General features: G+C 37.6%; 1 protein-coding gene across 1 annotated transcript; it reads left to right on the top strand.

The window, feature by feature from the left end:
* Positions 1–601: 601 nt before the first annotated feature.
* LOC137185286 (L-rhamnose-binding lectin CSL1-like) lies at positions 602–18,610 on the top strand. Its single transcript, XM_067593633.1, has 17 exons — positions 602–732; positions 1,838–2,023; positions 2,499–2,634; positions 3,674–3,783; positions 7,043–7,087; positions 7,254–7,386; positions 7,536–7,639; positions 7,952–7,956; positions 11,745–11,775; positions 12,737–12,769; positions 14,277–14,375; positions 14,540–14,675; positions 16,387–16,496; positions 16,581–16,625; positions 16,732–16,864; positions 16,947–17,050; positions 17,942–18,610. The coding sequence occupies exons 1-17, from the start codon at positions 702–704 to the stop codon at positions 17,965–17,967; spliced, it is 1,467 nt and encodes a 488-aa protein (XP_067449734.1). The 5' UTR covers positions 602–701; the 3' UTR covers positions 17,968–18,610.
* The last annotated feature ends 157 nt before the right edge of the window (positions 18,611–18,767 follow it).

Here is an 18,767-nt window from a genome sequence, read left to right as displayed (position 1 = left end):
CAGTCTGAGACCACTATGTGCACGCTCACTGTCCATCAATAAGGAATGGATATCAAAGAGTGAAAAAAAGATTTATCAGATTAGTAATTGATTAATATATTAATCAAACCCATCCCTAGTGTTTAGTGCTAATGTTAGCATGCTAACATCCTAAACTAAGATGGTGAACACGGTAACGTTCTGGCGTGCTGATGTTTCGAGACTTGTTCATTGTATTCTGTATCAAACAGAGCTGAGAAGAGTTTAAAAACACTGGAGAGATAACAACATAATAACTCTGCAGTCTTCATATGCTTCTATGACGAAGGAACACTGGATTAAAGAAAAAAGCGCATTTATAAAAGACTGGATTGGGATTTTTACTGTAGAAATGCTGCCTGAATGAAGGGAGGGGTCCTCAGCACACCAAACACTGAGCAATCACTTTGCAAATATCCTTAGATCTTAAATCTTGGGAGTTCTTTGGAAATGTTTTTCTTTTTTGATAATCGTGGAATGTATGATAATTCAGTATCTTAACTACAGTCTGCTCCACCCAATAAATACATACATTCTGGCTTCACAGAAACTGTACTTTAACCCGCTGGACGGGAGCCAGGGTCGAGTTTAAACTGTTTTTCATATGAAACAAATATGACCCAACAGAATAAATACAGGTGTGTCTGTAACATCAGTCGGACTCTTCACTTGGACCTTCTAACATGCTCCGCTTCAGACTCAGCAGCACATTGTGTGAGTACACTCACTGGAATAATGTCCATTCAGAAATATTACAACTTTGATTCAATTAGATTTCTGCTTTGTAATATCTAACTGGAGTTTTAGAGTGTTGGATGGGACCATGATTTTAAATCTATCATTCATAGAACAGAGTAGGGTCAGACATACTGTACGACATGGTTGTGTTTTCAGTGAGGGGATAAACTCAAAGCCATAGCTGATTAATTACATCCCATGTGGACAGGACTCTGACGTCAATGTTTTTTTGACCTGTAATTGAGTTAATCCTTTTCTTTTATTTGTTGGTATTCTCTGACTGTCAAACAGGAAAATGTGAATATGGTGGTAAATGTCTGCAGCTGATGCTCAACGTAAAAGTCTGTCTGTTAAAGACAGCAGAGTCCCTCCGGCTCCTGTTGGTCAGATCTGACCTTCTGCTTCTCTTTTTAGATTATTATTAAAAACTAACAGACACAAAAACTCTTTCATCCCCTCAATCATCTCTCAACTGAAGTCTGTGAGGAAAAGCTGACCTGAGCACACAAACCTACTCAGGACTCTAATCTAAAGGAATCTAAGACACCTTCAAATGTCACATTATTTATATATTTATGTTGAAACTGTTACTCTGCTTTCAACTGTCAGATGTTTTTATATTTTTATGTTGTGTTGATGTGCTTTGTGTTTTTATCCTGTGTTGCACAGCAGCACAACCAACTGGCCATTGAGTACAATTAAAGTAATTGATTGTTTGATTGATTTAAATATACTGACATGGCCTCCGTAGTTTGAAATGTTTGTACTGAGGATCAGATTTGATTTGTTGTTTTACTTTTGGGTGAATTACCAAACTTAGTGAAATGACTTTAATTAGGTTGGTGAGAGATTTTTTTTCCTTACAAGCACAATTAAACGTGAAAGAAATCAGGTTGTATAAACATAAAGGACCTCTGTGTTGATTGAAGTTGACATTAAGGTTATACTCATGGTTCAAATGATTAATGGTTACTGAATTAATTCATGTTTCAGCCTGTAATACACAGGATGCTGGATGGTTTTACATAAAAGCAAAAGAAAAAAACTGTTCTCATGTTTGACACTGATGTGTCTTTTTCAGTGCTGGCAGCAACCTGTTTGCTCACAACAGCAGGTAAATATCTGAGTCAATGCAGTATATATTTTTACATATGTAACTTTAGCACACTTCAACTAATCCCTTCATATGTGTACAATCTGTTAGTTGTATCCACAGAGAGAATTATCACCTGTGATGACGGCTACAGTGTCCAACACCTGAGCTGTGGTATGACTGAACTACCTACACTACCAACACTACCTGCTCAGCACCAAACAGCAAACAGACACAGTTAGCTGTAGACTAGCTGGTGAACATAGTGGAGTATTTAGCAGCTAAAGAGCCAGATATTTCCCTCAGGAGTTGGTAGAGAGTAAAAACAGAACTAAAAGAGAGTGAATATTGGACTTACATTCACCAGGTGGACAGAAACACGACTCCAAATGAATGATGATGTTGCTCTGTAACTGCTGGACGTGGATATAAGCAACTGTTTGCTAACAAGTTCAACATATCAACATATCATGGGGTCAAGAGCCAAGGGGGCACAAAACTACAATTACCTTAAAGTTCTAGGAGGGGCAGAACAAAAAATCTATTGATATACCAATACTGATGCAAGTAGAGAAAGTTAACATGGACTATAAGACTCATTGTAGTTTAATCTCTCTGATAATGTGTCTGTCCCTCTGTGATGTCACAGAGACCGGAGTGATCAGTGTGGAGGAAGCTCTGTATGGACGAGCAGACGCTGAGACCTGCAGCGAGGGAAAACCTCCAAACCAGCTGTCTAATACAAAGTGCTCCCAGCGCGGCACTGTGGACATCCTCAGGAAAAGGTACAAACCCAATAAAATCAGTATGTCTGCATGTGTGCTGAATGAAGGGGCTGCAGGAAATCAGGTCATTTTAATTCCATCTCCAACAAAACAAGACGTCATGTCCCTAAAGATCCCATGTGTTGATAACAAGTATGAAGTTATCATGTTAACATGCACTTAACAGGAAACATACAGCAGTTAGCATGTTACAGCTGGCATAGTGACATGTTCAATATCGATTTTCCTGGTGTCACATTGTATATATAGCTAAGAACCAGGCAGTGCATTATTCAAATCTCCCACAATAATGATGGGGGCATATGGGGTACATTGCAGCTGTTCTTGTACACAGTCCATGACTCAGAAAGCAGCTCTACATGCATCACCACCATGGGGAACATTAACTGAACATATCAGAATATTTCTTAACTCCCGAGGCAGATAGACTGGCCTCAGGGTGAGACACAACAGTTCAATGTCCTCAATGCTGACTGTTTCCTGAGCTGTATACTGTCTACACCACGAGTCACTGATATACACTCAGAGCCCCGCCCTCTGCTTTTACCTGAGACTTCAGTCCTTTCTGCGCTGATGTGGGTAAAACCTTCCATTTCATGTGGAGGCCTATTTCCTGTCAGACGCCTCCTCTTCTGCCTCTTTTATTCAGTCTGTCGCTGTGATGATCGTATTTCCTTGGGCAGGTTTTCAATGAGGGATCTCTGGAAATATGTATGTTTGTATAGGGACAGGAGCAGTTCCATGACAGGGTGTAGTGGTTTGACAGATGGTAAAAAGTTACAAAAAGCAATGACATATCTCATTCCTTCTTGTCATCCATGCAAATATTAATGCACATCATATATAAAACATCCTGATCATCAAACAAACAGTCGCTGAAATAGCCAAACGGTCAGACAAACACCCAAACAAAGCAGCTCACTGAGGTTTAACATTAAACCCCCATCAGATCTCATTATAACTTAAATGTGATGTGATTTTGATATCAGTAAAATTGAATTTACAGTATTTGAGTTCTTTTTGTTTGTTTTTCCCACAGGTGTGATGGCAAGAAGGTGTGTGAACTAAACACAAATGTCGTCCGTATTTCTGATCCCTGCAATGGCATCTTTAAATATTTAGAGACCAACTACACCTGCTTCCCAGCAAGTAAGTCTGGACAAGATTCAAGATTCAATAACTTAAATAATTGTTTGCGCAGCAGCGTTACAACACAGAACACACAGCACCAAACATAGATAACTCAAACATAGAATGCATATATAAAAAAACATGAACACAACACAAAAAACACTTCAAATGCAAGAAATTGATGTGAAGGTATTTAGGACGTTTTCCTCTCTGAGTAATAGCCAATTTGTATTTGTATCTGAGTGATGCAAAGCTACAAATAGGTTTAACCAGCAGCATTCAAAAAGCTGTGAACTAAATTTGTTTAAGTAGATCTGCTGTGATTCCTTTACGGGGGTGGGGGGGGGGTGACTCTTGATGGACTCCTCCCTCCTGCACGGCGAGGGTCATGTGACCGTCTTTCTTTCTTAGGATCCCCATTAGCACCAGCATAAGCATTGGCTGTTCTTCATGGGGTCCACCACATATACAGTCATACACACTTTAACATAAACACTATAAACACATAAACACACCAAACAAACCAGCTCATCTCATTGAATTAAGTTTATACAGAAGAGAAGCAAAATTGTCATCCTTTCAACAGGACATTAAGCCGATCACAAATTATATATTTTTTTCTCCTTTATTTTACTCACAATGTTATCAATTTGCTTAGTCCATGATGATTTATGATCCAAGGTTATACCCAGAAGTTTTGTCTCTTGTACCTGTTCAATAGGTATATTGTTTATATTTAATTTCAGCCTTGGTTCAGCTTTTAACGGATACCTTGATCCTATTATACTAGATTTTGTTTTAACAACATTAAGCACCAATATGTTGTTTGTTACCCATTCTACCACTAACTTCAACTCCTCATTTATCAAGCTTTCCTGATGATGATGCAGCTGCATATATTGTTGAATCGTCAGCATACATAGCAATTTGAGCAATTTCTAAAACTAATGGAAGATCATTAGCAAATACAGAACACAATAGTGGCCCCAAACAGCTACCTTGAGGTACTCCACAAGTAACATGTCTGATCTTTAACAAACTGCCATTAACCCTCCCAATGTCCTCGGGTCAGAAATATGGATTTCTGTCATCTAATTGCCTGAAAATCACATGGATTGTTCCATACCACACACTTTGCAAGTAAAAGTAATGATCACTACTTTCATTGAATTTTGGGTGTTTTATTAAAATTTATAGCATCTGTGGACTTTTGTCCTCCCAAGTCAAAATTGACCTAGTTGCATGGTCGATGGGAAGACAACAGGAGGAACTGTCTGCCTCCTATTTGTCAGGAAGCTCTCCATCCACTTTAATGCAGTAAAAGTGAAGCTGTGCTGTTTCAGCTTATCTAACAACATAGAATGATGTATAACATCAAACACCAAACTGAAATCAAGTAAAACTGCATCCTATTATCTTACTCACTTTGCTTGCTCACTGTTGAAGTTGTGAACATCAAAATAAGTTTGTATATGTTCAAAAATAATTCTCTCCATTACCTTTCCTAAAGCTCATAATAAATTTACGAGGCGTCTCTTTGTACCAGAAAATGGTACAGCTGAATTCTTTGAAGCGGATCTTCCATACCTGTAGAAAAATACATTTTCAGTACTCAAGTTACTAATATGACAGACAGGAACAGCAATTAAATTGGCAACAATTCTAAGAAGTTTTAAATCTAAATTATTAGTCTGTCCTTGCATTTATTAAGCAGATACTCAACATCTGTAGTTTTAACTTTAAATTTACACTTCTTATTCTTCATCATTAAATCCTTAGTTAGTATTTTGGTAGTATTATTACTGGCTTGGTGCATATTACTCCTCAAATTGTTTTCCTTAACATGACAATAATCGTTAAAATAATTAGCAATTTGCACTGGTTTAGTCAAGGATTTCTCTTCCACCTCATGATATGCAAGATATGCGTCCCATCATGTAATTCACTAAACTCCACAACTGTTTCTTGTCATTCTTTACATATTTAATTTTATTTTCATAAAACAATTACTTTTTCTTTTTGTTTAATCCTGTTACATAATTCCGTAACTTCCTATAAATTTGCCAGTCAGACTCATCATTTGATCTGATAGCTACATTTTTTGCATGATCTCTTTGCTTCATCAGGTCCTTCAGTTTCTCCTCTATCCAGGGTGATCTCGACTTCCTGACTGTCTGCTCTCTAATCGGCGCTTGTTTCTCTGTTTCATTTGCATAAGTAACACATTAAAGACCTCAAGGGCAACATATTGATTATCCTTCTCTAGCACATATTCCCAACATATATTTTTAACATTATCTATAGATGACTCTTCACAGGATTCTTTCATTGATCTCCTGAATACTACTCTAGGTCCTGCTTCTGAGACCTTTGTCTTTCTTACAAGCACCACTAAATTATGATGACTTCACCCCACTGGGACTGATATTGCTTTTGAACATAAATGACCAGAATTTGTAAATACATGATCAATACATTTATGCACACTCTTGTTGGTTTATCCACCTGTTGTACTAATTACATGCATTAGTTAATTGTATCTTGTTTTTCCTCGCTTTTAATATGTGAGCACATACAACATACATATGTTCTAACTGTAATACTGAAATTAAGTAATTAAGTTGTAGTTTGTTTTTCTCATAGTAATCGTCTTAATATTGTCCATAGAGGGTCTCGCACCAGTATTTTGCATCACGTTCTTCTTTAGCGAAAGAAGAAGAAGCAAGATGGCAAGAACTGGTGTTTGCTGCAGGAGACCACGGTTCACCTCCCGCTTCCAAACAAGCGTCTTTCTCTGTGAAAGACACCGTGGGTCGCCGTGGCTCAGATGTCCAAACTATGATCTTTCCCTAAACATAACCAAATGGTGCCTAAACCTGTGTGCCTAAACCTGACCAGACCTTAACCACAGTATTGTCACACCATAAAACATTATTATATCATAAAATGGTCCTGTGGCTCATTCTTTTGGTTCCCATCCGTCCTCTAGAGGGCGCTGAAAACACTCATATAGGTCGTTTTGAGAGTCATTAGAAATAGACCTATTCTGTCATTTTGGTATGAGGATGTGTTGGATGTACAATCTTGAGAGGAAAAGATGGGGGAGTAAACAGAAAATAGACAGTGGTTTGGAGAACTTCGGTGACTGATTAGCACTGGTATATTCTCGACTGGGCTAGCGTGTTAGCGATGAGCTCACCAGTTTAGTTTTGGGTATGTCAGCTGTGAACAGGCCTTCATAGTGTGTCGTCTAATCCGTCTCTTGTTACTTTGACAGTTCACCTTGTTGTATGTGAGCACTCTTTGGCACACCTTCAATGTGGTAAGATCACTCTCTTTTGCATATGGTTTTGTAAATATGGTGCATTAATAATGGAACAAACATCAGCAAAATTATATTTACATCACATTCCAACACTCTCAATCTCAATATTCAACTACATTTCTTTGGTCTCTGCCTGTCCAACTGTTCCTTGTGTTTCTGTCAGATGAAGGTCAGGTTTTATTTGTTTACGGTGCTGATTATGGACGCCGCGACCATACCACATGTTCTTACCAACGCTCACCTGCTCAGGTCCGAGATACCTACTGCTCCAATCCTGTGAGCAAAGTCGGTGAAAGGTACTGTTTGATTTTAACTTCAGGTTCAGGAAATCCAGACTGTGTATAAAGTTTAGAAGTGCAGAGCAGTGAAAGATGTCTCTCAGATGACAGCTGAGCTTCAGTGCACATTCACGCCTGTTTTCACTCACGTCACTCTGCATCCACAGCTGTAACGGGAAAAACAGCTGCACTGTCAGAGCCAGCAACTCAGTGTTTGGGGACACCTGTGTAGGCATCAGCAAGTACCTGGAGGTGGCGTACATGTGTCAATGTGAGTATCAGAGGCTGATTATATTTATATGGTCCACATGTGGACAGGAAAGTTGCTCACAGTAGATGGATAGATACTTAAATACTTATCACAAAGGGAATAAATAAAGTATTGAAGTATACAGTTTAAAGTGGGACAAAACACTGCTGCCAAATAAAAAAAAATCAGCCAATCACAACTTTTCATCGCAACTTTTCAGCTCGATTAATGCAAAAGCTTTATTTTGTGACTTTTGTACTTTTGATGTTAATGATAATGATAACAAGTAATATTAATGATCTAACATGGATATATTATCTGTTTGTTTTGCAGATCCTGTGTGAACACATTGAAATTACAGTAATATCACAATATTCTTTCAAATGAATGACATTCGTAATCAATCAGCAAAATGTCCCATCAGTCTGTGATCAGAAGACAGAAGTGTTGGAGGTTCAAATTTGAAAGTAAAAACATTTTCTTACTGCACTTATAACTGTATTATCTCTGGACCTGTTCTATATTTCTTTTGTTTCGTTTCATTAATTATACTGTTATTGATTTTATTTCCCATTTAATTGTGTTTTCACACATATCTGTGCTCATGCTGTAAACCACATTGAATTGCCTCCATGTGTTTGAAACATGATATACGAATAAAGTTGCTTTGCATAATTATACCAAAATATCAGTATAATTAGACAACCATGGAGACACTTTGATTTATGTTGATGATTTTAGTTTTTATCTGTAACTCAACCTGTCACCCCGTCTCTGTTTAACCTCTTGAACTCCATAAGGATGCTGGCGTCCTCGGCCGACTTTACTGTCTTTCAGAGGCTGCAGCTGGGTCAGTTTTAAAGCCAGTTGAAGATTCTGATATCATATGAAACTAAATGACCTAAAGCTTCCATTGGTACCATCCTTGTCATGCTGGCTTGTCGGGAAGGAGACTAAATAACGCTCCAAAGTTATGCTAAATTTTGGCAAGGGGAAAAACTGACATGGCCATTTTCAAAGGGGTCCCATGACCTCTGACCTCAGGAATGAATCTGAATGAAAATAGGTTCTATTGGTACCCGTGAGTCTGCCCTTTACAGACATGAACACTTTATGCTAATCCCAATCAGTTTTTTCATGCAGTATAAATGTGTTATTTTCAACTATTCTAAAAATGGTGTATTTGAATATTTCTGCGTACTGGGGTCCCTAAACAGTCTTGGACTTGTATAAAATTTTGGTCTGACTGGAAAGCTGAGACTGTTGTGGATTCAATGAGCCCGACTGTATTCATGTGTGATGATGTTAGTCCCCATAGAAGCCATTTTATTATAGTGAAACCATTTTTTGAAACTTGACCTCACTGTATGAAATGATTTATTGTGACCTCGAGGATAATCAAAGCCTCATGAAACTTTACAACCACAAACTAGAGACCGAGAGCATTCAGAGGATGTTTGACTTTCCTAACTATATTTATAATAAGGGGGTTTCTGTGCAATTTCTAGAACAAAAGTGTTTGCAATCCAATCACTGAAAAATGTAATTCTTACAGAAATCTCCAAATGTCAAAGATTTCTTGATACCACAGCATGAATTTTTCTGTGGTTCCTCAAGGTCTTGGTGTCTTTATGTGGAATTTTGGAGGGACTTTTGGCCATTTTTATCAATTCGTGAGTGGTTAAAAATGGTAAAATCTTGCACCAAATCTGTGTAACAAATGGTATCAACCCAAAACAACTTATGAGACACAACTGAGCATTGGAATGACCATCATATACTTCCATCATAATGTTCTAAGCCCTCATACTTTCAAAATTTGAATACAGATTTATGACTAGAAAAACATGACACAGTGCTGAACTGCATTTCAAATTAATCTTCAGGTTCACAACTTTCAGATGATGTATCACTACTTCTATGTGGCAGATAATATTGACCAGCTATCTCCACCTAAAGATCCCTGTCCCCCCTAAAACAAAATGGGTCTATAGTAGGGAGGCAGTGGAAGAGGTTAAAGATGATCTTTGGCTGCAGTGTCATAATACACAATTTCACTTTGTGTGTTTTGTCCAGATGTTTTGCTTCATGCAACATTTCAAGGTTTCAGATTCCGGTCTTTGTGTTTTCTACCAACTGAATCTGTGATACAAGTAAATGTAGTTTAAAATGAATTCTTAGTAAATCTTGTGGACAATGTTATTATTTCCAGTATTCCACTTTGTCTACATTAGTTATTAGAAAGGCTCAGGACAGCTGAAGACCTGTCAGGTGTTTCAGGTATGTTGGTTTTACAAAAGTTCATCCTGTTCATCCTGTTCCATCAAACACTCTTAATTAAACTAAAAGAGGACTGACCTCAGAATTAACTCCCTGCCTGAGGTAACAATTGACACGACACAAAGAACTGTTTCCTCGGAAAGAGAGAAGCTCAGATTTGATCAGTAAACTCAGGTTAATGATCACATCATAACCAGTAAAGCAGGAAGCTGCTGGTAGATTTCCCAGCAGGATGCACTTTTTAAAAAACCTGAAATACCTGACAGGTGTCTTCAGCTGTCCTGAAACTCTCTGAAGAATTAAGTTTAAACTCTGTTACACATTCAGTGAAACAATCCATTGTGTGTCCATTCTGTGTGTGTGTCAGTGGGTTTGTGTTGGACAGTTTGACTCTTAGTCTTTTAAACAAAAAATAAAATAAAATAAAGAAAAAGCATTAACAATTAGAGAAGCAGGTTGCTGTAATTATATATTTTACTTGTTCTTATGTAGTTAAATGTGCTGATGGAAGCTGTTGGACTTCAGTGAAGGACACTGGAAGTCTCAGATCTTTCTTGTTTGTTCTTGTCTGCCAAATGACAACAAGAACATTTACATTTTGTCATTTGGCAAACAATTTACTCCAAAACTGAGGCAAGACAATCAAGCATTAGCATTTTAGTTACTGTAAGAAAGGACTGGAAGCAGACAAGTTTCTTTTATCAGCACACAGCTAGGCTGGTGGAATTAATCCAAATACACATGGAATAGCTGTAATAATGCATCACATACAACACCTGTGCAAACATTAAGGACATAAGTGCAAAAAGAAAAAACATATAGTAACCTACACAGCTACACATACAATTAGACCAATTTTTGTGTATCTATCAACTGTACGGCTTTGGAGAAGAAGCTCCAGTTAAGGCGTTCAGTCCTTCCTCCTGTACCTTCTGCCAGAGGGGAGACGCTGAAACAGATGGTGAGCCGGGTGCAGACAGTCACCTGTGATCTTGATAGTTTGTGAGATGGTACGTTGTGTGTATATGGAGTCCAGTGTGGGGGAGTTTACAGCCTTTGATCTGTGATGCTGTGGTGATAATTTTATACATTAACTTTATTGTGTGCTTAGATGTGTTTCAGTAATGGATAGTGACAGGATGCTCTGACTGATGGCTGTGTTAAATTAGACCAGTAGACCTTTCCTGTCTCTGTGTTTTTTGAGTTGTCTCAGGAAGTAGAGTCTCTGTTAGTGTTGTGGTCTCATGTCAGGTTATTGCTGATGTGAGTGAATTTGAAGGAGTCAGTTATTGCAATAGGTTGGCTGTCGATGAAGATAGGTGTTTTCATTGATTGTTTTGCTCTGAAGTTGATGATCATTTCAGTGGTCTTTTTTCGTTCAGGACCAGGTCGTTTTCCCTGCACCAGTTGACTGACTCCAGCTTGTAGGCGTCTTCATTGTCTTTGGTGATCAGAAATCATTGGTGCATAAGAAATACTGTAAACAACAAGACATACGTGCAACAATCAACAAAGTGCTAAAAGGTTAAAGGGGCTCAAGTGTTTGTGTCTCTTGAATATACTGAGGGACTCAGCAGACTCACTAATGTCAGAAAACTTTATGTGGATTTATGAAGTGTCTTGCCCTCCCTGAAAGCTTGTGAGCTGTTGGACTGATGATGTTTTCTTTTCATCACAAACTATTTAAAACAGGTTTAGTTTCCTCTTCCACTCTCTGACAAGGAACACAGTCTGTTTTTTCATTGGTCGCTTGTTTTGCATATAAACAGACAGTTGTTGCCCCAACAGAGTAAATTGCAGATTTTCCCTCTTTTAACTCTTCACCTAAAGACGTTTCCTCTGAAAGATGCTTCGTTTCAGACTCAGCAGCTCTCTGTGTGAGTACACACCTGACTGAACACACACATCTTTATTCTGTGGCTTTATTTAACATCAAAGTTTTATAAAGTTCCTGCTTTATTGCTGAAAATCAGTTTTATTATGTTTAATTGGATTGAATAAAACAGTACATATAAAAACAGTCAGATAAAAGATAAAATGCCAAATCTTAACTGATGTGAGTACATTTTCTTTGTTTCATGCCTTTTTTTCTGTGGTTGTATTTCTACTTAAACTGTACATTACATTACATTAAATACATTACATGTTCAAAAAGTCAGTACAACTTTCTACTATGTCACTCTTTATAAAGGGATGTTGTAACAAATAGTTTCATTAATAGTTAATTAATATTTTACTAATACTTTATAGATCAATTATAAACCATGAAAAAGTGCAACTTTTGGACTGCAAGGTTGACAAAAATCTGTTGAGTCATTAACAGTCAAGTTATTAATAAAGAGTCTAATAAAGCATGCAAGTCTGCATTTACCAATGTGAATTAGTAAATATTAGTGAATATTAGTAAGTCATGTGCCTTTATGAATGTTAATAATTCAGAATTCTTACAATAATCCAATAAAACAACCTTCAGTTGTAAAAGTTAATAAGTTTTTAATAAGTGAGCCAAAAAGACAAAGCTGGAGAAACACCAACAACAACCTGGCAACACAAAAGTCTTATTATTGATTTACCATTTATCTTTTAAGCATTATTAAATTATTAACTATTAATAAAGCCATTAGTTACAACATTAAAACGGTTTACCTGTGTAAACATCTATGTTCTGTAGATCTGAATACATTTGTTCAAAGGTTTAAAGGTAGAATTACTGCAAGCTGAATGTTTTCATTAATTCACAGTTATGCTGGATTTAAAAAGACCTGAAGAAATAAATTAACTTACATTGAAAAAAAATCCATTTTCAGTTTGAATGTAACAGTGATGTTTGTCTTTCAGTGCTGGCAGCGGCGTGTTTGCTAGTGAAAACAGGTAAATGTTTGAAACTGTTCTACAGTGTTAAACATACTTTTACATCACGTGTCTTTGTGTTAAGTTATAATTCCATCCTGATCCATGATTCTCATTTTTACCAATAATCAAGCTTATTTCAAATGAACTAAAACCACATTTAAACACATTTTCAGTCCTGTCATTTTTTTCCTGTTTTTCCTCTTCATCTTCTCAACCTTCTCACAAAACAAACCCAACTTTTATTATTTGATCTTCACCTCCATCATTCTGTATTTATAATACAATCAAACAGAAAACCAGGATACCAGGAAACTACACATGGTACTGTAATGGGAAATTGCTGATCACTCAATAAACACACAAAGAGAGCATTGTCAGGTTATGAAATAATGTAATCAAATAATACAATCAGAAGTATAATGCATCATAGTTCTGGAGACAAAGATACCACCTAGCTATCTTTTCTTTGTCTGAAAGGTTAACCAGTCCCTTAAATACTGCTCGTACAGAATTTAAGACATCTGTTTACTAACCTTACAGGTCAGCAACCGACCATCAACTAACCTAGGAACAGTCTTTCTTCACGACCATATATGACAGTACATAAGCACCAAGTAGCATCACAAAATAACATCACTACTATATTAAATTAAGGACAAACCACACTATCCTCTAAAGCTTATCAGTTTTACACATAAACATCTACATAACTACAGTTTATCTTATCACTGGCTCAGGTAAAGGTATAACAGAATAAACTTAACTGTTAGACACACAACTGCCGCATCTTACACAGCAAAGAACTAAGTTTAGAATAGACACAGAACACACAAACTAACACTAAACTGAACTTAAACACTGTCTGAAACATGTATGATATATTGAAGAAATACATCAAATGATAACCTGTTATTCAGTTTTCTTTTACAGTACTTGAAATAAATAAACAGAACACTGAAGTCAAGCTTGCAGCAGCTTGTTTCAGTCATGTGTAGCATCAGTGGTTCCTTCACAACTGACAAGCAACATCCAATCATATTCATGCAGGTGAACAGCATGACCAGTCTCACTGTTAAAGGACGGCTTCACAGTATTTCCATTCTGTCTTAAAGCAACAGTCAGGAGCCCAAATGAACAGTGAAACCTGGTTTTCTTGCTGTAATGATTCCTCCTGTTCATACTGACCATTAGAAGATCCTTTCATAATGACCTTACAATGGAAGTGATGATGGAAAAAATCCACAGTCCTCCTTCTGTGCAACGTGCGTCTGTGTCTTTTTGGTGCCAAAGTCTATTATTTAGCTGAAATTTTATATTTGTGTTCATCAAGGAGGGATTTGTTTGTTCGTCACTTCCCTCATTTTGTCTCACATCCTCGGAAACATCAAGACAAACCTGCTATAGCTCCACTTTTAGAATATTAATACCAGCATTTTCATTATTATTTGTTTCTGCTCTTTTGGGTTTTTATTTGACAGCTATTTATTTAACAAATACTCATTATAAACCAAACTTTCCATTTCAGGCCTTTCTAGAGCACAGCCTGTCTTCCCCCCCACCGCTGTGTCCACAGAGAGAGTCGTCACCTGTGATGGCTTGCACAACGTCCAGCGCCTGAGCTGTGGTACGACTGAAAAACTCAAACACATTTTTACAAATGTTGTTTTCTTAAGGCTTATTCTGATATAGTCATTCTAGCAGCATGGTGCTATGTCCTTTAAGTCTTTGCTTTCTGACTGATTTTTCCTTCTGTTTGTGTCACTTATGTGTCCCCCTGTGATGTCACAGAGACCGGAGTGATCAGCGTGCAGGCGGCTCTGTATGGACGAGCAGATGCCGAGACCTGCAGCGAGGGCAGACCTCCAAACCAGCTTGCTAATACAGAGTGCTCTCTGCACGGCACTCTGAACGTCCTCAAGAAAAGGTACAAACTCAATTAATATATTCCACATACTGTATCATGCAATTATATTATTCTAATATTATTTTTAGGAGTCATCAGACCACTCATACTATTGTTAGGACACATGTGGGTAAGGCTGATGCAAGGAAAGGGACATTTGTAATTTGTGATTTTATTACCTACCTGAATAAAATGGACTTGACTACTAAATAACAATAAAATAATAAAAAGATTAAAAAAGCAATAATGGTAATTAAAACTGCAAGCACTCTGGCCCGTCGGGATCAGATCATTTTGCTTTTTAAAAATGAGGGATATTTCTTACAAGTGCGGTGTGCTTTTATTTTGAAAGATTGATTGACAGGATGAGAATTTTCTGCAGGGTGAGACATGTCTGTCTTGCTCACACCTGTGTCATCAAAATTAAGCAAGTTTTGGGCCCATTCACTTGAATTTCAATTAGTAAATTGAAAACTCTTGATGAGTTTGTGTGTAAAACAAATTAATTTCCTAATTTTCATCAAGTCTATTTTTAGAAAAGTAAAGACTTTTAACCCACATGACCTGGTCAAAGCTTGATTGACATGTGTACTGTCAGGTGTGTAGAGACAATAAGTAACTTCAGCTGGACACAGAAAAATACTCATATATTTGAATGGAGAGTGTGAGTGAACCACTAGGTGCTCGGGCCCTAATAAAGGAAAAACTGCAGTACAGAGCTACAAATTTTAGTTTTGATGGTATTTTTTATCACTAAACTGTCACCCTCACTCCATTTTTTCCCTTCCCCTCATAGGTCATCCCCACTACTGAATTATATATATAAGACCTATAATTATTGTAAAATAAATGATAATAACACCAAACTTCATACAAAGTTTGTATATAATGTACTGTATGTATATAGGCCTTTCTGCTGCACCCTACAAAAATGAGCTGCATTCAACCCCCACACCAGTGGCAGCTGGTGACTCAAAAAATTGGGGAGGATAGGAAGAAAACCAACAAACCGCATCAAACTGTATCATTGTTCCCCACCTGATGAAATTGGAGGGGTGGGGGGGCAATTTTATATGCCAATAAAACAATTTGCTTTTAAAAACAAAAACCCCTGAGTGGTGTAAAGGCTGCTTCTTTAAATACATTTAGCATATAGAGCTCATTTTAGCCGTGGATGTCAGCAGGGGTGTCAGCATATGATTTGTAGGTCTTGATGAGACAAATAATCGAGTTTTGGTTCGATCTCTCTACGACATTCCTACGGGCCGTGGCAGCCATATTAGTTACATAGATGGTGCTATAGAACACATTTTGGCACTTTGGGGGATAGTTTTTACATTTTATCAAATTTTTCACCAGACCTGATGTGCATGCCAAATTTGGTGAGTTTTTGAGCATGTTTAGGGGGTCAAATTAAGGGTGTAATAATAAAGAAAGAAGGAGAAGAAAAAAGAAACAAACACACAAAATACAACAGGGTCTACTGTTTTACAGTGGTCCTCTGCCTTTAGGGCTCAGTCCCTGATAAAACAGATGAGATATGTTGGAAATAAAACTGTGTGCTAGCATTATGGAAGGCTTTTTAAAAATGTCTGAGAAGTGATTTTCAGAAAAAGCCTGGTCACCTTCAGATGACCAGATTTAAAGTCGAAAGCTCTGGAAGTCGCTGCCTGAAGGTTTGACAGAACCAGAACCAGAACTCAGACTCGTGTTCTTTTTGTTCTCCCTGCAGATGTGATGGCAAGAGGGTTTGTGAACTAAACATAAACGTGGTTCGTACCTCTGATCCCTGCCATGGCATCTATAAATACCTGGACACCACCTTCGCCTGCTTCCCAGCAAGTCAGTTACATTTCTGCTTCTGACTCAATGTGAATCAAAGATGCGACTATGTTTTTATCACGTGATTCATGTTTACTTTCACAGTCCGAAGTGTCGCATGTGAGAGCTCTGTGGCACAGCTGCAGTGTGGTAAGATCACACAGTCTCATTAGTTTCATGTATGATGGATTCATGTAACAAGCAGACTTATAGTTTCTTCATCTGAATTTATTCCTTTTCCTTCTCTTTCTGTCAGATGAAGGGCAGGTTTTATTTGTCTATGGAGCTGATTATGGACGCCGTGATCAGACCACATGCTCTTACCGACGACCTGCCTCTCAGATCCAAAACGTCCTCTGTTCAAAACCCACAAGCAAAGTTGCTGAAAGGTACATTTCATAGTCTTTGCTGAACAAGGGAGTTAGATACTCAGTTTCATACAGTTTCACTCACGTCACTCTGCATCCACAGCTGTAACGGGAAAAGCAGCTGTGCTGTCAAAGCCAGTAACTCAGTGTTTGGAGACCCCTGTAGAGGCACCTACAAGTACCTGGAGGTGGCTTACAGATGTCAATGTGAGTGACTGAAAATAATCTGCCTCATGGAGTTTACAAAGTGAGGAAAAGGCCGAAATACTACAGTCATAGTCAGTCTGTGTCAGCTGTGCCAGTAATGTCTCAAATTCAATTCAAGATCCACTTACTAGCTCTTTCAGGACTTTCATCCTCACCAACTCATGGCAAACTCCATCCACTGAGGATGGAGTTTGCTTAGTTGTCATGGAGATGGCGCAGTCATGTGACCTAAGTATGGAACCATGGTCACACGGTGACAAGTGCACTATTGTCATGACAACTGCTGCTGATGACGAACATGAGATATGGTTCAAAGCTCCGGAAGAAGTTAGTAAGCGACTTGTGTCAAACGATGTTTCATGTTTAAGAATGAACTTTCACTCTCAGCAGGTGAGTTTAAATCCACCTGTTTTTATTCCCGTTTTCAATTAGCAGTTAAAAATCTGAGTGAAAACGCAGAAGATTAAACAAAATCCATAAATATTGCCAATATAATCATGTAAACAGACTGAGTGAATAAATGATGACGTACATGAATCATGTGACTTAAACGTCACTGAAGAGCTGAAAACATCAGATCTGTGTGGAGCGATGATGAGGAGACTGTAACCTTCCTCACATCAATACATGAAACTAACAGAAACGTCATATTTCCATCATGTTCTCCATCGTTTGAGCTTTGACTGCTGCTCTGGAAACAAGCATTAACTTGAATTTTATTTTGTCGATTTTCTGTAAATTGGGTTAAAGTTAACTCTGCATTTGGATGGAAACGTCGCACAACTAAAATGCTGGTTTATGAAAAGTCGTCCTGCAGTAATGGAACATTTCTGTGCTCTCAGTAACTTCACTCATCAGCCTAAAGTCGATATTTCATTTGTTCTTTTTCAGATCCTGCGTTTCATCCAAATAACTGACATCACTGAGAAATCTCAACATACATGAGACAAAAGTAATCAAGAAACCGATGAAACAGCTTCAAATCTTATTCCAGCTTCACCATGTGGCCAAAAGTGTGTGGACACCTGAACATTGGTGACATCTCATACCAGACCAGTCACGTTGTCATGTTGAAAAAGGACCAAACTGTTGCCTCAAAGCTGGAAGTGCAGTATTGTCTGAATATTACGGTACTCTGTAGCATTAAGATTTCCCTTCATTGGAACTAAAAGAACAAACCATAAAAAACAGCCAAAGACCAAAAGTACACACGCCTGTCCACATACTTTTGGCCATACAGTGTATCTGAGAAATTGAATCATCCAAATGAAAAATCATTGATTGATTAGTTTTCTCTACTGCAGTTTTATTTCCTTTTCTGTTTACACACACACACACTTTGTTATTAGGTTAAAAGGATCAGGTTAAAATAATATAAAATATATATAATAAAAAAAAGTTTCTTGTCTTAACAAGAAACTGAGCAAATATTCTTTTGGTGGTGGCAGCGACTTGCTGCCGTACTGAGCAAACTGAAATGAGATCATCTCAGTCTCCGGATGTTTTATTGGGTTTACAACAGCTGCACCACACATGAGCACATTCAGGACCTTCATCGTTAATGTTCACTACAAATCATCAAAATAAATAAATGAAGAAACACAAAAATAATGACCTACTACTATGACGTGGTATCATATGACCTGCTACAAACTGCTTTTGTTGACACCGATGATATATTATGATCTCTGTGATACTATTTATGATACAGTATGAC

This window comes from Thunnus thynnus, chromosome 6 (assembly GCF_963924715.1).
Source record: "Thunnus thynnus chromosome 6, fThuThy2.1, whole genome shotgun sequence".
NCBI classification, from domain to species: domain Eukaryota; kingdom Metazoa; phylum Chordata; class Actinopteri; order Scombriformes; family Scombridae; genus Thunnus; species Thunnus thynnus.
This window is presented reverse-complemented; position numbering and strand designations above follow the sequence as displayed.

Coding starts and splice junctions, on each gene's coding strand:
- LOC137185286 (XM_067593633.1), top strand. CDS start 702: ATGCTCCGCTTCAGACTCAGCAGCACATTGT. Junction 7,387..7,535: donor GTGAGCAAAGTCGGTGAAAG/GTACTGTTTGAT, acceptor CTGCATCCACAG/CTGTAACGGGAAAAACAGCT. Junction 16,626..16,731: donor TGTGGCACAGCTGCAGTGTG/GTAAGATCACAC, acceptor TCTTTCTGTCAG/ATGAAGGGCAGGTTTTATTT.